At 46.0% G+C, this 23,332-nt stretch overlaps 1 protein-coding gene across 1 annotated transcript; it reads left to right on the forward strand.

Moving 5' to 3' along the window:
• Positions 1–597: 597 nt before the first annotated feature.
• On the forward strand, positions 598–23,082 carry grm2a (glutamate receptor, metabotropic 2a; the record flags this gene model as incomplete). Its single annotated transcript, XM_083669006.1, has 5 exons — positions 598–1,125; positions 14,273–15,110; positions 18,226–19,289; positions 22,360–22,537; positions 23,009–23,082. 5 exons carry the CDS (start codon positions 598–600, stop codon positions 23,080–23,082), a joined length of 2,682 nt encoding a protein of 893 aa, XP_083525132.1.
• Positions 23,083–23,332: the final 250 nt, after the last annotated feature.

Below are 23,332 nucleotides of genomic sequence, written 5' to 3' on the forward strand. Positions count from 1 at the left end.
TGACAGAAAAAAAGGCCCTGTGTGAGAATATCATTATAGTCTATGAATATCATAACGTGACAACCATGAGTTTCTGCACTAGACGCCTGTTCTCCACCATTACAGTGTTTTATATTGCCTTTCTCCCTTCATAAATATACTTTCACCCCGGATATACAGCATATCAATGTCCAATAAGTATCAAATAATATCACATAAATGATAAAAAATGTTATCGGCTCGATAAAGATGATCGCCTATATTATGTTTCTTTGAAATGAGAATGTGTCCCATCCACAGTGCTTGTCTTGTAAACAGGCCTGTGTGTGAGAGACAGAGGTCTCATTGTGCAATGTAACAGTGGCTGAATCTCCCTCTGTTTCATTCCCAGGCTGTGATCTTTCCCAAAATACTGAACGAAGACGATAAGCATTGATGCTGGAGATGGCCTCAGCAAGGACAAAAACACTGGTGCTCTGAGATCTGGTGCTGCTACGCCACCCCCCACCTTGCCCCGCCTCCCCACGCCTGCCTACCCGTTCATCGCGGAAGACAACCAAGGCACCGGAGGACGACAAGTCTGACCAGTGAGAGTGACCTGCTGTCCCACCCGGGGACATGTCTTCGGGGAAGTCCCTTGGGTCTGGGGTGCGCCCCACGCCCCGACCCCTCCACCTCTCCCACCTCTCTCTCCTGTACGTGTGCGTGTCCCTCCTCGCCCAGACCCCCCAGGGGCAGCCCATGCCGAGCTACAACACTGACGTCAAGAAGGAAATCACCGTGGATGGAGACCTGGTGATCGGGGGCCTGTTCCCCGTGCACCAGAAGGGCGAGGGAGCCGAGGACTGCGGGACCATCAACGCTCAGAGGGGGATCCAGAGGCTGGAGGCCATGTTGTTAGCCCTGGACGAGATCAACAAGGACGAGCGCCTCCTGCCCGGGATGAGACTGGGCGCCCACATCCTGGACACCTGCTCTAAGGACACCTACGCCCTGGAACAGTCTCTGGAGTTTGTACGCGCGTCCCTCACCAAGGTGGACGACAGCGAGTACACCTGCCCCGACGGGTCCTACGCCATCCACGACGACGTCCCTCTGGCCATCTCGGGGGTCATAGGGGGCTCTTACAGTGACGTCTCCATCCAGGTAATGAAAAACAGCAGCACACAACCCTTGGCCTCATTCACATCAGGTACAAACGGCACCTGTTTTTATTTCAAAACGGGAGGAGACACCAAAAACAGAACTGAACATGAAACGTGGTCTTCATTTATGTTTTATTTGAATTCCTCCTTCCCTCTCTTAACCTTTGTTTTACCTTTGTGTTCTACGTTCTACTGTATGATTAATTTATTTTCTTCTTCAAAAAATAAGAAAAAACACTCAGTGAATCAGGTCCTCTGACTCTATGTTCTAACAGGCTTGGTTTATGTTGGGCCGTATTCATAGGCTTATATAGTCTAATGTGTCTGCCGATTATCCGTGCAGTTATTAGATCTCAAGATACTGGCTAAAAAGTCTGCAAGCAATACTAGGAGGACCAAACACTGCATTGCTGCTGGTTTAGAGATATTCCTGTCCCATGTCTCTGATTTAAAATGATCCCAAGTCAGGTAGGAACTAACACACACGCATGGTGAGTCTTTGCTGTCGTCCTCCAGAACAAGCATGACTCCAGTGACCTAACTGAACAGTCAAAGAGGGAACATGACGATGGATTATCATATAACTGTCCACTTAAACTAAAGTAGCGCATGTAATTAAAGTGCCACATGTTTAGTGAGATGTTAACACAGGGGAGGAGGGTGGCGCGGGGGGGGAGGGGGGGGGGAGGGGGGGGGGGGGCTTAATGAGAAAGGGTTCCGCATGGCGGATCTGTTTACCTGTTTGCCCAGATGCTTGGCTGATCTCATGTCGGAGGATCTCTCTTTCTCTTCCCTGCTAATTCACACTTCCGCAGTGGTCCTGTCAGCAGCAGACGTGCTACAGATGTTGTGCTGTGGACGGGCTGACAGGATGACTACTGACAGCATGATTACTCTCAACAGCACTCTGCTCTGCTCGCTCACACACTGACGTGATGAAAGGCCTACTAATTGGGCCGCATACTGTATGTTAGGAAATATATACCAATGCCTCGTCAATGCGAGCGCCTCGTCAATTTAATCCCCACTCATTGTGAAAGGAGACTCTCTGTTGCACACAGACCAAGAGGGCGTGTGTGAGAGAGACAGCACCGTCAACACACACATAAACAACGCAGGAATGTGTACACACACACATACGCACGTACGCACACACGCACACACACATGCACACGCACACCTACACACACACACACACACACACACACACACACACACTCTCTAAGCTCAGTCATACATGCAAAGAGGCATCCTAGCCTGGGGGTGATGGCTCTCCACACTCCAGCATGGCTCCAGTCAGCTCCTGGTTAACAACGTAGCTCCGTACCTGGCTTCTTAAACACACTGCTGGTAAAGGAGATTACCTCCTAGTCACACAGAGACAGAGACAACCAGTAGGTCATAGATAGTACTACTCTAATACTAGAGTACGATGATAAACCAGAGGTTTCTCTGCTGTCAGCGTGGCTGTTTCCTCCAGTGAATGTGCTGCCTGGTGGCTTCCTTCCTCCCTTCCCTCTGCTGCTTTATAGGCAGGGTGGCTCCAGAGCCTGGTTCTGGGATGTGGGCTAAAGGCTGAATGAATAATACAGTGGATGGTTAGAGATGAAGGGGAGGTTGTGCTCTCTGTCAGAGATGTCTCCACGAAACATTTAGCATACAATACGTTCTTTGAATCTTCTGATTTGGCCAGACAGGGAAATTATGTACTGTATGAATGTATCGTAATATATGCCATTTAGCTGACGCTTTTATCTAAAGTGACTTACATTGCAGTGAGTGCATACATTTTGCAGTATGTATGGTCCCAGTGGGAATCAAACCCACAACCTAAGCGTTGTCAGCGCCATGCCCTGACAACTGAGCCACAGAGGACCGATAACATCAATATTCACAATCCCAGGAAGACAATAGCTGATGGAGTCTCTTGATACGTGAATTCCTGAAACATGCTTCACTTGAAACACAGAGGACATCACTGGGAATCCCCTTGTTATAAAAATGTTTTCTATTTTATTATTATTACGAACCCTAACCCTCTCCCCTGGCGATGGTGATATTCATACCCTCATTTCCTAAATGTCTGTCCACCTATGACTGTAAGGATTAAACACAATGCACCGACATGACACTTCCCTTTCACGAACCTCTTCAGGAAAAAACCCCCCACTTCCCACTCGTACCCCACACTGTGACATAGCTCCTGAGAGGCAAGCTGGTAGCGCAGCCAGTCAAAAGAGAGAGCCAAAAAGACAAAAAGAGAGATTCAGCTTTACCCTGTAAAGAGGTTTAGAGTACAGAGAGGGCGAGTGCAAACAAAGAGGTTGGTGAACGAGGTGGAATCTTGGAGAAGGACAGTATCTGGGGCTCTTTTCAGGAGGAGAGCATGACCTTGTTCTGTAGTAATTTATGGAGGCGCTATTATTACCAACCTCTGTTCCAAGGGGCTGCCCCAGCTTCTCACACATTGTACCGCGTTCATCAGCAGATTGGATAAGATCCACCTGCTCGACAGTACACCCGGCCCTTGAATAGCACTCTTGAAAGAGAGACGAGGGACCTCGGTAATTAGACAGAGGTTTGAAGGGGTGAAAATATGAAGTGTGTGATGCACGGTTAGAGAGGGGCGGCAGAACGGTCTTCAGTGGGTGGTGCTTTATTCACGGTCCAGTGTGATACAACGCTGTTCAGTATCCTAGCGGTGCCATTTATCCACCAAGAAGAAGAATGTGTGGAATGTTTTGTCTGTATCACATAGCAGTTGCGCAGTAATTAGTCCACACCTCTCGGTGAAGGAGCTCCTTGACTCTCTTTTACTCTCACTATCTACTCTCTATCTCTCTATTACTGTTACTATTGAGGGGTCAATTGCATTTCAATTCAGTGCAATTCAGGAAGTAGACTGAAATTCCGATTCAAATTCTAAATTCTTGTCAAGCACAGAGAAAATTTCAATTTTCAGTTGACTTCCTGAATAGACTGCCTTGAAATGGAATTGACCCCAGTGGAATGTTCCGAAGATAACCCTGTGTTTTACACAGTTTTACAGCTGGTATTTCAGTAACAACAGCAAGGTGTAAAACAAAGTGTTACCCTACTGCTCACAGGGTTGTACTGTAGATCTGTCATCACCTTCATCTCCCCACTGCTGACTGTGCTTTACAGAGGCATTTTGTACACGCTTCCTATTGTGTGTGCCGAGCAAACTATCCTTAAATTATTAAGACACATTCTACTCTTGCAGCTTCTTTTATCATTCATGTCTTTAAAGCACTTCGGATCTGTGAAAAACGCTTTGCAAACACACTTTAATGCCGGTTCAAGTCGAGTCGCCGTATTCCTACAGCAGCCCCCGTCGTCGCGACTCGAGTATTTCATTCGTGAACAGTGACTGATGGTCACGTAAACAACGATTTCCTCTGCTGCTAACTAGGCTGTCAACGTGAGGCAGGGCCACACTAGTGATGGATGAGGGAAGGTAACATTGTATCATGGGTATGAGATGATGTGATTCAGAGATATGCAGGTGGAGGAAGTGAGTAATGAATATGTGTGGGCGGCGTCCTCTCCGCTTCTGCTATTGGTTGTTATTGCCTTTGCTGCCGCTGGCTCGACTTCCACGTAGCCCTCTTCTCTCATGCCTGTCTGCCCTACTCTCCCTCTTCATCATCTATATGAGTCAGGCCAGGAACCATGTCTAGGCTGGACCAGGGGCCGTGTGAAAGGTCACACTGTCTGACCTCCCCGTGTGTCAACGCCAGGTGGCCCGCATCAGATGTGTTTGGAGCCCTCAGAAGAGACAAGGCCAGCCACAGGACACCTAGCAATCTCCTCTAAAAAAGGTCATCATCTCCATGGATACATGACATAGTAGTGGAACATCATGGCCGCTCCGGAGGGTGGCGTGGAGCGTAGAGCTGGTTTTGGATGGCAGGTCGGTTGCTGTGCCACTGGGGTTGTTGTACGGTTACGGGTGGTTATGTCAGAGCCGTGGTGGGGGCTGGCCTTGGGCCAGGCCATGATGGCGTTACATGAGCACAGATTGGGGGGAGTGTGGGGGCGAGTGTGTGTGTGTGTGTGTCGGGGGGGGGGGATTGTGACGCCATCGGAGGCTCCGCTCTGGCTTCCCCATCTGTGGGGTACAGCCGGCCTGTCGGTGGGGGCTGACAGAGCGAAACAAGCTATGGTTCATGGAGAGAGAGGTCTGCGCTGAGCAGGAGAGGGAATAGAGAGAGAGAGAGAGAGAGAGAGAGATTCAAGCGTTTCACAGCCACGCAGGAGACAATGACAGATAGAGAGAGACACAGTCTGGTGAAACTTTGAGTGACACACACTGAGTGAACACATGGCATTATTCACAAGCCAGTTGACAGTCTAAGACTGCCATCTTAAACAGGCTCACGGCGCTTTGCTGCCATCTGGAACCATAGCAATGAGTCAATACAACGATTCAATGATGATAGTCTTATACATGCCATTTCACTGATGCTTTCATCCACTTACAGTACAGTACAGTACAGTGCATACGTTATGTTTGGTATATAATATATGGACCCAGCTCCTTGAGCCGAACAAAACTGACCTTTTGATCTTCTCAAAATTATTTGTGGATGACCCCTGTGCAAGTTTCTCTCCTGTAAATAAATGTAAAAAAAAAAAGCATTGTGACTGCCAATAGCCCCTGATCCTAGCATAAGTTAATTTTTCTTATGATGACTGATGGATAGATGATTCACTTACTTAGACAAATGTATTTATTGTAAGTCGCTTTGGATAAAGGCATCTGCTAAATGCCATAAATGTAATGTAAACGTAACATCACATTACTGATGCAAGCTGATGGGTGACCTCTGTGACCAGTCGAGGAAATTCATTCATTCTTCATTCGACTGTGAATAACCCCAGTATAACATCTCATGCGGGCATGATTGGTGCTCTTCTACAAAACATTTGTTTGATAAAAAATGTGCACGGTTGTCTCTTCCAACCCCCCCCCCCCCATTTTAAAAAAAATAAATACTGTATAATAACACAATCATGTCTCTGCTGCCATCATAACACATGGTTCTCTATGGTTGGTTTGTTGGTTTGTGGAGGCTACATTAGCGCTACTGTATGTGTCATCAGCCTAAGTTAGTGTGTTAGTAATTAGTAATGCACTATATTCCACAATTACAGCCAGGAACATCTAGCCTCAGGGCTGGCTGTAATTAATGCATGGATGGGACTCCAGTCTTGCTATCCCCCCCTTCACCCCCCCCCCCCCCCACACACACACACACGCACGCACTCACGCACGCACACACGCACTCACTCACGCATGCACGCACGCACGCACACACACACACGCACGAACGCACACAGACACACACACACACACACACACGCACACACACACACGCACACACACACACACACACAGACACACACACACACACACACACACACACACACACCCCACCCTCCCTCCCCAAACCCAACAACAAACAGTGCCTTTAAATGTGAGTCACTGGTTTACAACCGTCCCTCCCAGCGAAGCTTAAACACCAGAGCACATCTGCACAGCAACAAATGTGAGACATGTCAAATCCTTACATGCTCCCTCTCCGACATACTAATGAGTGAGGAGAAGTTTCTTTTGGAGAACCTGTCTGGAAAAAAAAAGAGTCCATGATGGTTTATGAAACAGGCTTTTTATTGATTATTCTAAACAGCATGCAAAAATGGTGTCTGGAGGGAGTGCTTTTCTGCGTCCTGCTGTGACTCATAGAATCCTCCTGTTATTAAAGTGGAGAGTTTTAGCACTCTCTAGGAGACGCGGTGAGACTCACTAATTAATGAGACAGGGTGCCATTTAGAGGTGAAGGAGATATTAACATCTGAGAGGAGAAGATGCATGAAAACACGCGCACGAGCACACACAAACACACACACATGCCCGCTGTGCACGCGCGCACGCATGCACACACACACACACACGCGCACACATGCACACACACACACATTCAAATTAACACATTGGTTGACATTTACAGACTAGGAGTGTTCTCCTAATGTATGAATAGAATAATGAGGTTATAGGCTCAGCTAACAGAAAGCTCATTTTGATCTAAAATCTATTTTTAGAATCATCTTCATCTGGTGCTAGACAGTGCCAACCTCTGGAGCATGCTGTATGTCATGCAGGATAACTCACACACACGTCTATTACATTGATGCACACACACACACACACAAGATAGAATTCATGCTAGGAAGTACAATAATGATGAAACGTATCAGTAAAGCCATGCAGTGGAAATGCATAATTCATGGCTAAAAAGTAAAGAACATGCTTCCCAAATGATAAATAATTCACAAATGGATTATTCAGTGGGTCGGCAAGAATTCACTATTCACACAGTCTCACAATACATATCAATTCCTCTGCACCACTGAAAGCCTGTTTCCCCCCTATCTCAGATGTGAAGGAATTTCAGTAGACATACAGTACAATCTGTAAGCCAACGGCCATTTTGCTTGGCCATATCATCTAGTAAGGTATGTGAAGATGTGGGGAAGGGAGCAGCCTGCCTACACTTGGATGGGAGACACTTGATGACATCAATAATAGCCAACTGCGCATGCTCCACACCTGATACAGAGAAAGAGAGAGAGAGAGAGAGAGAGAGAGAGAGAGAGAGAGAGAGAGAGAGAGGGAGAGAGAGCGAGCGAGAGCGAGCGAGAGAGAGAGAACAAGCGCGAGAGAGAGAGAGAGAGAGGGAGAGAGAGAGAGAGAGAGAGAGAGAGAGAGAGAGAGAGAGAGAGCGAGAGGAAGTGGATTGTCCACGGATAGAAAGTAAGGGATGGTGTTGCATGGTGAATAAGGACAAGGACTGCAGAACGCAAAACAGTTATAATGAGGTCAATGAGACCTCAGAGAGATATGCTACACATACAGGGGAGGCTGGTGGAGGTAGAACCGTTCCTCATTCCATTCCATGCATCACAATGAGCCCGTCCTCCGATTTCTACCTCCACCAGCCTTCACTGCTATACATACCTTAAGACTGGCAGCAGCTTCAGCGTGTGACAAGGTGTGACTTTGGGAACCTTGGTAGAGTACATTTTGTGACACAGTACAATGTAAGAGTATCACCCAAGAGGGTGAGAGGGCAAGGGTTGATTAGAGAGTTTCTCTCCTCTTGGTATCTAACCGGGTCATATTTCTACCTGGTGGAACATTTTAAGGGCGGTTGCCAAGCAACTGAACTCTTGAGAACGGAACCAGTGTTGATTCTAAGTGTGTATTCTCCTACTACAGTCTGCTCGCCACACCTGCAAAGGGGAGAGTTCACTATATAGAGGCCATAATACTAGCTACATTCCTCTTTGAACATTATTGACGCTGTGTGTGCGGGTCTGTGGAATATGTGTGCACATGTATAGGTGCGAGTGTGTGATGCCCCTTGCGCATGCACTTGTGTCCTTGCACGTGTGTGTTTGCACATGTGTGTTAGTGAGCGTGGCTCCGGACCTGTGCTCTGGGAATACTGTGTTGTTGCTGCAGTGGCACACTGAGACAGCCTTCTGGGAGGAGCAGATGGGCTTTTCATGTTGAAAAAATCATGACATCTCCATGAGGCTGTGCCACTGTGGCCTACGCTAGGACACTTTCTCTCTCTCTCTCTTCCTCTCTTTCTTCCTCCCCCACCCTCCCCCTCTTCAGTTCCCCAGTCCCTGGATGTTTCTCACATTCCTTTATTCCTAAAGCACCCACCAGCCCTCGTCTGGCACATACAAACCCATGAAGTGTATGACGCGCTGTGCTACATGAATCCCATACGAGGAAGACTGTCAACTGGAGTAATGGGGTGAAGGCTGCTGCTGGAGTATTTATTGCCCTGTACATAAAAGATACTCATATTGGGATGTATCTCTTGAATCTCATTCCTCTCCTCCTCTGACTCCATCTCATGGTCTCATGATATATACACTCACCGAGCACTTTATTAAGAGCACTATACTAATACTGGGTAGGGCCTCCCTCTCCCTTTGCTCTCAAAACAGCCTCAATTCTTCGTGCATCATGCAATTCCTGCAGATTTTTCAGGTGCACTTTCAAGCTGTGAATCTCCCGTTCTCCCACACCCCAAAGGTGTTCTTTTGGATTCAGATCCGGTGACTGGGATGGCCACTAAAAAACACTGAACTCATTGTCATGTTCATGAAACCAGTTTGAGACGACTTTTGCTTTGTGACATGGTGCATTATCATGCTGGAAGTAGCCATTAGAAGATGGGTAAATTGTGGCCATGAAGGGATGTACATGGTCAGCAACAATACTCAAATAGGCTGTGGCATTCAAGCGATGATTGATTGGTATTAACGGGCCCAAAGTGTGCCGAGAAAACATTCCCCACACCATTACACCACCTCCACCATGAGAAGGTGTACAGGTGTTCCTAGTAAAGTGTTTGGTGAGTGTAGGTACATTACATGACCACTTCAAAGTAGGCGACATGTAACCGCTACTATGGTAACCCATCCTCATGTCACATGTAGTATAGAAATGTAGTTTCGTTTCGTTTTAGTTTATTTAGAAATAGTATTTTAAACTAAAGAAGATCATTTCCATAAACTTTATATCAAAATCAACTGTATATCAATATCTTATTTTTTTAAATAAGTAAATCTTTAAAATAGATCACAATATTGTTAAATACTTTATGATCATATGCTAATTGATTCTAGCAGAAACGTTTTCTGAGCACCTCTTTAAGAAATCGGACTCTTCCCCCTAAAATTGGCACAGGGGAAATTGCACAGCAACCTCCAGATTTCCATTTCACAAACCCATCAACTGTAAATTCAATCATTTTTGCCCTCTGCATGTTAAGAGAACACTCCGAAGTCATTTATTTCTGAGAATCCCAACCAGCCAGCCATTTACACAGCTGCGCCGTCATCACCACGACCACAATAATAACCTGTACTACAGTATTAGTGTTAGTGTAGTGGAGGTGATTTGGAGTCACACTCTCCTGATGAGGTAGCCCTGCCTGAGACATGTAAACTAAAATGTCGCTCTTGGACCTTGAGGATGTTCTCCTGGCCTGATGACAGACGCTTTCGAACCCCGGCCGTCATAATAGGACTGTCGTGTCGAGCATATCTCCAGCTGTATTCTCTCTCTAGCTGGGCCATAATGCTGTGTTTTGATCCTGCACTACTGACTCTCTTTGTCTCTTGATGCTGCTATGCTCTTGTACTGCGCTGCTGGTGTCCTGTATATGCATACGTGAGCGCTGAGAAGTCTGCCTCTCAGAAAAGCCTGTTAGCGACTGGCTTTGGCGTCTCTAAGCCTGCTATCCCTCCACTCTCAGGTCATGTGTAATCCTCTCAATAGCACACTTTCCCCGTGCAAATCCCCTCCTTGCCTTCTCCCTAATTTTCTTAATTAAATACAGAGCTCTCTCACAGAGGAGGAGCCCGGCATGTCGGGAAGAATATGAGCCCCGTGTCTAATTATGTTTCAGGCTGCAGCAGAAAGTGAATACGAAATGAAACTTGAAATGAAATGAAAGTTTCAGTGATGATATTGGTTAGCAACTCTATCATACACAGGGTTATGGTTAGCTCAAACGTAAAAAGTTTTTTTTTTCCTTTCTTACTTTGCAGAAAGGCTCTGCCTGAGGTGTAATTGAATTCAAGCCTACAAGGCTAACAAACATACTGTTCAGTACTCTATCCGTCATAACCCAAAGGTGAGTCTTTACCTTTGGGGCAAAATGAATAACAAACGCCTGAGGTGCTTAGTATGGGATTCATGTATCCTCCACAGGCTGTACTCTTATTCCCCCCCAGCGGACCTCCAAGGCTCTTTTAAAGGTATCAATCCTCTAAAATGTGTCTGACAGTATTCACACAGACTCTGAGTGGTAAGGAAGTCTGACAATGACAAGTAAGTTAGATAAATGACTTTAATCAACGGCTACATGCCGACGTTATCACCGACATGCCCTCTGGGTTCCGGTTTTATATCTACCCATGGGACTGAGGCGGATGGATTAATGAACAGGCATACGTGTGCACTACATGAGAAAAAATACACTAGAGCCACCTGATGGAGATTAAATTAAATGTTAATTGGGAATTAATATGCAGATTTACTGGCGAACATGACATATATCTGTCTCATAGCACTTTAATTACTGTAACAATGCTGTATTTACATGATGTTGCATGGTTATTTAGTGACTCATTTATATAGAATATTGATGCAGCTGTACTGTTTTTGGTATTAAGCAAGTGGAATAAGGACTACACTAAGAATTGCAGGATTATAACACAGGTATGAGCAATTGAATGTCAAGTGTTACCAATCTACATACCGTAGATTGATCCAATTCATGTTTAGAGAATGGTCATTTGAAGAGCGGCTATTGCCAATGTAAGCTACAGTACGCCGTCTTTATGATGCAGGAAGATCTCAACTGTTTTCGCTCCATTAACTTCATCTTAGAGTTCTCGGCCTGCCGGCTTGAATGTATGTTCACATGCGTAGATGTGCATGGGTGACATTTTAATAGGTCTACTATACACACATACTTTACGTCCATCCACATTTCTGTCACCCCCCAGCAACAACTCTGCATTCATTTATTAAAGCCCTACAGTAGCTGATTCACCAGATACATTATTTGTATCACCAACCAGAAATCATATTTTTGGGATTCAATATTATTATTCCTATGTTTAACCCTATGATCTCGGGGTCATTACAGCACGAAACCTGAATGTACTGCATAGCATTACAATTGAGCAAAGTCTATGTTGTTGGTAGGTTCAGATGTTTTATTCTTAGATGAAAGTTTGAATTCTCACTTTTGGGAATCTCTGTCAGTTGATCCTGCTCCTATCCTCCTAGGACAGAGAACCCACTGCTGCTAGCTGTCTCTCATGTCTAAGGAGGCTGTCAGGGCGGGTTAAGGAAGGAACTTCTTGGATAATGTTTTATGGCAATGGTTGCTACAGCGCACAGTAAGGGAATCTCTTGTGACTAAGAAAACTCTTGAAGAGACAACTGTTTTAAAAAGAATATCAGCCATTCAGTGCTTTGACGATGGCTCATTTTTGTTTTAGTTTCTATGTCAACATGCATGAAAATAATAGTTGTAACTATTTTGAATATGATCTGAATATCACCTTCTCCTGTCACTGAACAGGTGTTGGCTGATTTTAGTTTTAAAATGTTTAAATATTGAGGCCCAGACCCTTGAGCTGAAATGTTAGATAGTTTAGGTTTGGATGTTCTGAAGTCCTGGGTCAATTTCAATTTTAGCTGGCCCTGATTTTTGGCCCTTGCAATGTTGCTGTGGCATAAAACGTTCCCTCATTAATTCTAATAAATCTCTCAGTTTTGAAATCACTGCCACTGGCTCATCTCATATGCATCCCTCTGATCTTGGAGAAAAACAAAGATTCCCATGATTAAGACTCGTTGAGGCACATCACATTCGATTTCTCATGACATCTCACAATGTTTGCCCTCATTTTCAATTAATCTCCATTTTAAACAAACAAATTATCTTTAATATGATAGACAGAATGAGTTTGAGATCTGAGAGATTCCTGATGACACTGATGGTTTAATTGGTCATGCATGTATACTGTGAAATTGGAAATCATTACAGAACATGAGACACTCATTGATCATTTTCTCATTCCAGGTTTCCGTATTCAAATTGCACAAAGTAATGAAAATGGAAATGACAGCGGTATATATGTTTTGTGCTGTTCTTGTACAGTATGTACTTATGAAAGGATTGGTTTATTGGAATTCAAGATGTTATGCTGTCAGTGTGGGGGTGTGAGACCCTGAATTAAAGGAGAATAAATCTGGGTTGGCATCCTTTGGACTGATCAGCCTGGCTCCCCTTAGGCTTCCAGAAAAGTGCCTGAAGCGAAAGCCAGTCAGGAGCATCTCATGCACAGTGTCATGACACTGACAGAACCGATTACGGAAGGGAAAAAAGAAAAGTTTCAGGATTCTTTGATTCTTTGTTGCTGTCGTCACTCCCTCTTTCTCTCACTGTCTCTCACTCGTTCTCTCTCCCTCTCTCTCTCCCTCTCTCTCTTCCTCTCTCTCTCCCTCTCTCTCTTCCTCTCTCCCTCTCTCTCTCCCTCTCTCTCTTCCTCTCTCTCTTCCTCTCTCCCTCTCTCTCTTCCTCTCTCTCTTCCTCTCTCCCTCTCTCTCTCCCTCTCTCTCTCCCTCTCTCTCTTCCTCTCTCTCTTCCTCTCTCCCTCTCTCTCTTCCTCTCTCTCTTCCTCTCTCCCTCTCTCTCTCCCTCTCTCTCTTCCTCTCTCTCTTCCTCTCTCCCTCTCTCTCTCTCTTCCTCTCTCCCTCTCTCTCTCCCTCTCTCTCTTCCTCTCTCTCTTCCTCTCTCCCTCTCTCTCTCTCTTCCTCTCTCCCTCTCTCTCTCCCTCTCTCTCTCCCTCTCTCTCTTCCTCTCTCCCTCTCTCTCTCCCTCTCTCTCTTCCTCTCTCCCTCTCTCTCTCTCTCTCTCTTCCTCTCTCCCTCTCTCTCTCTCTCTCTCTTCCTCTCTCCCTCTCTTTCTCCTCAAAGTAGAGGGGGAAAGAAAGTTGAACATGTTCAACGTTTGACTTATCCTCATCGTAATTCACATCTTGTGTTTTTCCATATTTAGCCTCTGAATGCTCTGATATATATATTTCATGCTTTTATCGCTGGACATTGTTGACAGCATTGTGGATCAGATATGACAGATCTGGGTAGGAGTATGTGGGCCTCCCTGGAGCCCGTGGCAAACCCAGGATCTTGTCAGACAATCAGCAGCAGGGAGGGTTGTGAAAGGTGCCGCTGGGATCCAAAAGGGAGATGAGAGGCTGCAGATTTGAGTGAGACTGATCGTCTCTGCAGGGGAAACTGAGAATGTATCGGATGTGTCTCATTTCATCCACTTATTCAATGATGAGTTATTAAAGATATTATCTACTAGTTTAAGTAAGATGTTACTGTAACATCAGCATTCCTTAAAGTTTTTGGTCAAATGTAATCATGATTAATTTCCTCATGGTCTCTCTCTCTCTCTCTCTCTCTCTCTTGATCTCTCCCCCTCACTCCCTCACTATCTCTTCCCCTCCAGGTGGCCAACCTCCTCCGTCTCTTCCAGATCCCTCAGATCAGCTATGCCTCCACCAGTGCCAAGCTCAGCGACAAGAGTCGCTATGACTACTTCGCCCGCACCGTACCCCCTGACTTCTACCAGGCCAAGGCCATGGCTGAGATCCTACGCTACTTCAACTGGACCTACGTGTCCACGGTGGCATCTGAGGGCGACTACGGCGAGACGGGCATCGACGCCTTCCAGCAGGAGGCCCGTGCCCGCCAGATCTGCATCGCCACCTCAGCCAAGGTGAGCCGTTCCATGAACACCTTGAGCTACGACAGCGTGATCCGTTCCCTGCAGCAGAAGTCCAACGCCAAGGTGGTCATCCTGTTCACACGCAGCGAGGACGCCCGGGAGCTGCTGGTGGCGGCCAACCGCATGAACGCCACCTTCATTTGGGTGGCCAGCGATGGCTGGGGGGCGCAGGAGAGCGTGGTGAGGGGGAGCGAGGCCGTGGCGGATGGGGCCTTTACCATCGAGCTGGCCTCCTACCCCATCCCCAATTTTGCTGAGTACTTCACAGGCCTGAACCCCTACAACAACACACGCAACCCCTGGTTCAGGGAGTTCTGGGAGAACCGCTTCCAGTGCAGCCTCCATGACCTGAGCTGTGGCAAGCACTCGCTCCGCGATGGCCTGTTCGAGCAGGAGTCCAAGATCATGTTTGTAGTGAACGCTGTGTACGCCATGGCCCATGCCCTTCACAACATGAGGCAGGCACTGTGCCCCAACTCCACAAAGGTCTGTGACGCCATCAAACCAGGGAATGGCAGGAAGTTCTACAGAGACTACATCCTGAAGATCAAGATTGACGGTAGGTTAAGAATTTTTTATGTATTTCAATATATTTCAGGTTGGGTTTTTTTGCACAATACTACGATGTCTTTAAATGAGATGTTGGAAATAATCAGAATGGGCACCTGGCACCAGAGAACAAATGGAGCATATGAATCCCTGAGATCTGCTGAACAGCCTCTTTCATCTTTATGATTTTTTTTTACTCATTTCCAGGGCCATGTACAGACTTATGGACGGGCAGTTTTCCCAAAAAAGGGCACAATGGATAGACGTGAATGGGTGTGCGATGCGAACAATGGGGGGGGGGGGGGGGGCGGGGTGAACAAATGGGGGCGATGTGATGGGCCTATCCTGCACTGACAAACCATTTTTTATACAAAAAAAATCACCATCCAGGGGCAGGGGCCGGAGGGGCAGGGGCCGGAGGGGCAGGGGCCGTTGCCCCTCTCATCCCTACCTGTGCACATGCCTGCTCATTTCCCTGTTGAGACATTGTTGGATGTTTTGCAATAATCTCTATCTACACAAGAGCTATCTTGCAATAATCACACATGAGTACCCTGCATGCTGAAAAATTGATTACATTAATCTAAATCCATTGTACCAATCCAAACAATACGCAGAAGCAGTCCAAGACTAATCCAAGTTGTTTTTATATTGCTAGCGAAGGTAAGAGCTTGTAATGATTCAATTTGCAAAGATGAAACATCAGTTTGCAGCCTCACGCTTCGAGGCTCATTTTGTCATGCATCTGACTTGAGTGTGCAAAGTGATTTGGCCCCCAACCTGAATATCACAGATAAAGATCACATGAATACACTCCTCAGAAGAAGGCATTATCATCATGCAGTGCCCAGAGATAAACACAAACTGTAACAGAGCATTTATGTAAAAACCCTTTAGCATCAACAAATCTGTAAACCACAGATAACAACCCCACCAACAAAATGCTTAAAACTAAACCCTTGATCGAGAGGTTAAAGTACCCCGAGATTTAAAGGTCCAGCATGTAGTTTTGCGTATTGCTGCCCCCGCTGGCCACATTGAACATTAGAAAACATGCATATGCTAAGTTTTCTAATAGCACTAAACATGTACATATCCTTGTAAACAAACCGAACATTGTTTGGACTAATACAGCACTCTTGATACCGATTAATCATGGCCATTTAGCGCAATTTAAAGCGAAAATCTATGTACTGGACCTTTAAGGTATTGATGGAGTTAGGACGGGAACATTTTCATGCATGAGTGATGGTGGTGGTGGGTGTTTTAAAGTCCATGAGGCTTGTTTTAGCCAAGCTATCCATCTCAACCCTTCCATGGGTTTGAGATGAATCCCTAAGGGAGCTTGCTGTCAGAAGAAATCAGGTTGGATTACAGGGCTAAAACCGCCCAATGCCTTCAAGTGTATGGTTGTCTGTGGGGAGAAGGCAGTACAGCAGGGTCACAAATTATCCTTAATGCATTATAAAACCCTTATTTCCTCTCGTTTAAAAGAGACAAGTTCTCTACAGAGGATTAAGGGGCTATTTAGCTGAAAGCTATTCAACATTCTTATCCATACAGGGACAAGTCCTTAATTTTAGTCCTTCAGTTCGCATCAAAAGCATAGATTCAAGATTCAAGATTCAAAGTGTTTATTATCATATGCACAGCAGAAAACATGTTTCACTGTACAACGAAATTCTTGCTTTGCTGTCCGCAGAATGCCAACCAATGTAAAATATACAATACTAAAGAATATACAATATATACTAAACAAATGTACAAGACAGCAAAATTTAAGGCATAAAATAAAATAGCAGCAATAATAATAATAAAACAGTGCAAATGTAGCAGTGCAATTATGCAAACTGGAAAGTTCAGTTATTGAGGTAGTACGGTTATATTAATCTCCTATGGGTTGTTTAGGAGTCTGATGGCAGTGGGAAAGAAGGAGTTCTTCAGTCGGGTGGTCCTGCATTTAACACTTCTGTACCTCCGGCCTGAGGGTAGAAGTGTGAACAGTCCGAGCTGGGGGTGGGTGGGGTCCTTGAGGATGGAGGCGGCTCTCCTGTGGACTCTGCGGTGGTAGATGCTCTGCAGAGAGGGCAGTGGAGTCCTGGTGATTTTCTCAGCAGTCTTCACCACTCTCTGCAGGCGTCTGCGGTCCATAGCAGTAGTGCTGCCATACCACACAGTGATACAGCTAGTTAGGATGCTCTCAACAATGCAGCTGTAGAAGTTGCTGAGGATCTTGGGCGACATGCCAAACTTCCTCAGCCTCCTCAGAAAGTACAGCCGCTGTTGGGCCTTCTTAACCAGCTGAGTGGTGTTAAGTGTCCAGGTGAGGTCCTCGCTGATGTGGACGCCCAGGTATTTGAAACTGCTCACCCTCTCTACTTCAAGTTCCCGGATGTACAGTGGCCGATGAGGTCCCCTCTTCGTTCGCATCAAAAGCATAGATAATACTAAACACTTAAGACATGTTCATAAAGGGTCAGTACTCAGTAGATATGTTATGAACATACAAATTAGATAGTTAATAGATCATTTCTATCTCTATCATATTTGATAAGTAATGAACCACAGTTACATTACATTATTAATTCCATCCAAATTACATTTTCAAAAGCACTTTGTTGATGCATCATTGTCGATGATGATGACAATATTATTAAGCCTTAGTTGATGTTACCTGAATATATAATAGCCAAAAAACAACTTTCTGTCTCTGAGGATATCATTCAAGCGCAATAAGATTGTGTCAAAGACGACAGACTCCACTTCCTGGCTTCAATTATGCAAATGGACTCTTCACACCTGTGTCCAATGCAACAGCTACTGTTCAATCCGATGTGAAAGGAATGGAATGTCAGAGGGGAGATACAGAGAGATAAAGTGATGAAGCAAATACAAGCTCATTTCATCAGAAAATGCATACGGCAAGACCTGGGTTCACCATACACCTCATACTGTAGCTAGGGAAAGAAAATACAATCAATTGAATTTTCCGATCTGAGTGAGTCAGTGCTCAAAGGTTGAAGACATAGTTCATTGTTATGGAAGGGATTCATTTGCTGCTTTCACTATCATTTGCTAGCTATCTGCCATAAACTGACCCTTGACCTCTTGGTCTCTTTCTTTAGCACCATTCCGTCCTGCGGACACGGAGGACATGGTCCGATTTGATAACTTTGGAGACAGCCTTGGCCGCTACAACATCTTCCACTACCACAAAGAGGATGGACGCTACGTCTACCGCAAAGTGGGCTACTGGGCCCAGGTCCTGACCCTGAACACCACCCAGATCCCCTGGGCCAACCACGCTGTGCCCACCTCCCAGTGCAGTGACCCCTGCAGGAAGAACGAGGTGAAGAGCATGCAGCCTGGAGACGTGTGCTGCTGGATCTGCATCCCCTGCCAGTCCTTCCAGTACCTTCTCGATGAGTACACCTGCGCCGACTGCAGCTTCGGCCAGTGGCCCCTGGCCAACCTGACGGGCTGCTACGACCTGCCCGAGGAGTACATCCGCTGGGAGGACGCCTGGGCCGTCGGCCCCGTCACCATCTCCTGCCTGGGCATGATGTGTACCCTCTTCATCGTCGGCATCTTCCTCAAACACAACGACACGCCCGTGGTGAAGGCGAGCGGGCGAGAGCTCTCCTACATCCTCCTCCTGGGCGTGCTGATGTGCTACAGCATGACCTTCATCTACATCGCCAAGCCCTCGGCGGCCGTGTGCACGCTGCGTCGGCTGGGCCTGGGCACCTCCTTCGCCGTGTGCTACTCGGCCCTCCTGACCAAGACCAACCGCATCGCGCGCATCTTTAGCGGGGTGAAAGACGGGGCCCAGCGGCCGCGGTTCATCAGCCCGGCCTCCCAGGTGGCCATCTGTGGGGGGCTGATCTCCTGCCAGCTGGTGGTGGTGGTGGTGTGGCTCCTGGTGGAGGCTCCGGGTGTCAGGAAGGAGGTGAGCCCCGAGAGGAGAGACATAGTCACCCTCAAGTGCAACAGCAAGGACTCCAGCATGCTCATGTCCCTCACCTACAACTGCATCCTGATCATCCTCTGCACCGTCTACGCCTTCAAGACCCGCAAGTGCCCTGAGAACTTCAACGAGGCCAAGTTCATTGGATTCACCATGTACACCACCTGTATCATCTGGCTGGCCTTCCAGCCCATATTCTACGTCACAGCCAGCGACTACAGGGTGAGTTTAGTTGAGTAAAACAGCCAAGTAGACATACATACCAAGTAGACATACAGTACCTCTCTTCTTTGAGTAAGATGCTGAGTTGCAATATTACATTATGTTTCACAAGTGACTACATTAGTTTACAAACCTAGGTTCAGAAAAACCCTCATGAGAACTGGCTTGGTTGTTATCCCTACCTGTGTATTTGCTGTCTCTCTAACAGCGTGAGTCAGAGGAGTTTGTCTTAAGCATGAGTTTGGTCTATTGAATCATTTCTAAAGCACCTGCGAGTTGAGATGACAGATATCACATCCCTTTGATCACTTGTCTTTAAATGATAAAAGCCCCAGCTCCCTTTTCATGTGTCTGAGAAATGTGTTCCAGTCGAGAACAAAGGCACTGAGGAGATCATATCCTGGCAAATGACGGGTTGGGATAGGTGGGACAGATTTGGATTGAACATCCTTGAAATTGGGTTCTTAATGACAATTAGCATCTACTAAACTCAGTAAACAGCTCTTTCTCCATTCCACGTCACTGTTAGGATTACAGATGCTTGGGTATTTGTTTGTTGTTTATTTTCACATTAGCATATCTATTTATTAAAAATGAGATGAGATGAGGGAGAGAGAGAGAGAGAGAGAGAGAGAGAGAGAGAGAGAGAGAGAGAGCACGAGAGGTTAGGGGAGTGTAGGGTGGGTCCCCTGGTGCCTCTACCTCTGCAGACATAAGGGGACAGACAGACAGACAGACAGACAAGAGAGTGAGGACTGCTGGATGGGACAAATCGTCCCTGCGTGTCCCTGTGCGTAGCTGTGTGGAATGGAGTGTGAAAGAGCAGGACGCTGTGTCCCAGCTGTGTCCCCTGCTTTGGGACCACCGTATGCCTCAGGGGGACCCTACCTCAAGGCCCCCAGGCGAGAGGAACGGCGCGATGGTCAGAGAAACTCATCACTCCATCCCAAGAGCTCTAACCTGTCCTCTAAATTATTATTGGAGCAATTGAATTGGCACAATGGCTCATCAGATTGTGTTTAGTTTTTTTTACGGCAATCGACAAAGCACGAAGGCGTGTTCCTCTTGTCGCACACTCGTGAGATTGCTGTCATAGCCTGACATTTCTGAAATCTCTGGTTCGGTTGAATACTCAAACATGAATTTGCTTGTAGTCTTCCATGAAATGTTGAAGCAAACAAAATATGGTCTATTGAGGCATTAATAGCAAATGATTACGAGATGAAATATTAAAGATATTTTCCTCACCCTGAAGGAAACACGTTTCCTCTACCCTCTGTGGAACACAAGTGATGGCCATCTCATTTCAGCAGCCCAGAGAAGGGATTGAACACAGCTGCATCCAAAGATGTCCAGCTACATTTATGAAAAGACATTGGATATGGATCTATAGAAGTGACAAGGAATACACTTAGATATAAAGGAGCATTACTGTCCATAGGCCTCAATTGTGTCCATTTGATTGGTTGTTTCCAGAACCTGTATTCCACGAGGGCTAAGGCCAAAACAAGTCTCCTCTAGACCATTGTACCTCAATAGTATTTAGATACAGTACGTCCCCATCTGTGCATGATTTTGAAAAAACATTGATGTAAAAAATGTATAATCTCAACAACTGATGGACACAACACAAGCTATCTTGCTGGTCTCCTTCCCAAGACTCAAGAGAACACACATCAGACATTCATATCTTCAAATTTTATTGGTGTCATTGATTCTATACCGCGTGTCTATGTCTTCCCAACCTACTGAAGGCCAAAGTTCAAAACTAGATCACTGTCATTACCACTTTACATAATGCATTATTAAATCAACTGGACGACACATCACAGTGAGTTAGAGACGAGTAAGATCCAGAATAGACAAGTTCTACATCCTGAACTAGTCTTATTGTGATGGCAGGTTCCTTGTCCCCTGCTCTTCCTAAGACACATCTTTTGCATTATTAAAACCACTTAAAGGCTTATTCTTATGCAATACCATGCTCATCGCAGTGTTATTAAAAACTATTTTTGAATGGAAAGTATAGAACATAGGACCAGCCCTTTGATGACACCGAGGATGCACAAGGAGGTTATGACATCAGCTGCTTATGTGCTGTCCTTAAATATTTCATAAACTACATTATAACAGATGGATAAAATGTGTACATGGCGCAGAAGACAACATGTGCCAGTCAGTTTTGAGCTCAACCCAGGGACAGACACAAAGTTGAGCCTGTCAGCATGTATTTCATAAAATCAAATCAAATCAAACTTTATTTAGAGTGCATTTCACATAGGAATCACAACACAATTCCAAGACTCCTGCCTGTGCATCTCAACGAACTCTGTGGCTTGTACAGTACAATGTATCTGCAGAGCACTCACTGTGCTGTCTGTCATAGCACTGGGCAGTGGGCCGAAACAGCGCTGTTTGGCTCAAAACAGTGTGTTCGCTGCGGGCTGCTTTATGCCTGTTTAATTCTAATGCTGACATTAGCATTCATAGAGATGGTGACAGACACCTGCTGAGCCTGGGCGTTGTGTGGATGAGAGGCTGGCAACGTGCACCCTCCGACACCCACCACCCAGCAACACTAGGCTGCACATACAGAACATTTATCTAGGAAAAACAGAAACAAAGCTGGGATGGAGGAATAAAAGGACTGGCTGATGATGACACGCAACTACAAGTGGGCGGATGCAGAGTGGAGGGGGAGTCGGGGGGTGAGGTGGGGGGACTGACGGGCAGATAAACAGCTCACTCACACCCTCTCAGATGCTGTTGGCAGCACCATACAATCTCAGACAAAATAATGTAGAATCAAATGCTGGTATTCAAATGCTGTATATATCTATACTCAAATAGAGGGAAGGGAAGGATTCAACAAGCTCTAATGTACACTCATGAACATTACACATCACATGTAGGTTTACTGTACCTCCTGAGGTTATCTGGTCTCAAGATGCTAGCTACATTATTTCACATGCCACAATCGCCTGAGTTCTCATATGGAGGATGTGCAGGATTATTTCCCACAAGAGATCCCCTATCTCCCCCTGTCTCGTCTTCCTCTCTCTCCCCTCAGGTGCAGACCACCACCATGTGTATCTCTGTCAGCCTGAGTGGGTCGGTGGTGCTGGGCTGCCTCTTCGCTCCCAAGGTCCACATCATCCAGTTCCAACCCCAGAAAAACGTCACCTCGCTCAGGGTGGCCACCACCCGCTTTAGTGTCACCACGGGACCCGGCTCCAGTTTCTCTCAAGGTACCAAACTTACTCAAGTTACCAGCAAATAAACATCGCCTTCATCAACATCATCTTCAGCACAATCATCATCATCATCATCATCATCATCATCATCATCATCATCATCATCATCATAACCACGACTCTCTTGTGACCATGGCTCAATTTGAATGATCACCACCACCACTACCACCACCACCACCAGCACCACCACCACCACCACCACCACCACCACCACCATCCTCATCTTCATCATCATGAAAAACCCCTTGTGCAGTCCCATTATTCATAAGCTATTTTCCTCTTCACTTCTCTTCATTGAGTAGAGAAACCCCCCTGTGGTGTGCTGGAGGACCAGCATGACCAGAGTGTTACATTACAATTCGTTAAAGCTTCAAATGCATGCCCATCACTCCTCTCACCTTCTTCTCCCACTCTGGCTTCTACCAGTAAACTGTCTTGTTGAAAATGGCCTGTTCTCTATTGCAGCGTCAGTCTCCAACATTGTGCCAACAGTATGTAACGGACGAGAGGTAGTGGACTCCACGACCTCCTCCTTGTGAAGAAGACCAAGACTCATGTTCCTCTGCCAAACATTGTATACAGAGTTATATAATCACTAGTCAAGAATCAGGTGTTTCAGATATTAAAGAGGTCACACAGAAGATCGTCCTGATTTTGTTGTCCTCTAAGTGCTGTGAGTACAATGTCCCAATTCTGTTTTCGTTCATTGACTAGTAGCGATTTTAAAAGAGATGCCAATAAAATTCAGTATAGCCCTTCTTTTTATTAAAGATTCTACTTGAGACATGG

This window comes from Argentina silus, assembly GCF_951799395.1.
Source record: "Argentina silus genome assembly, chromosome: 4".
Taxonomy (NCBI): Eukaryota; Metazoa; Chordata; class Actinopteri; order Argentiniformes; family Argentinidae; genus Argentina; species Argentina silus.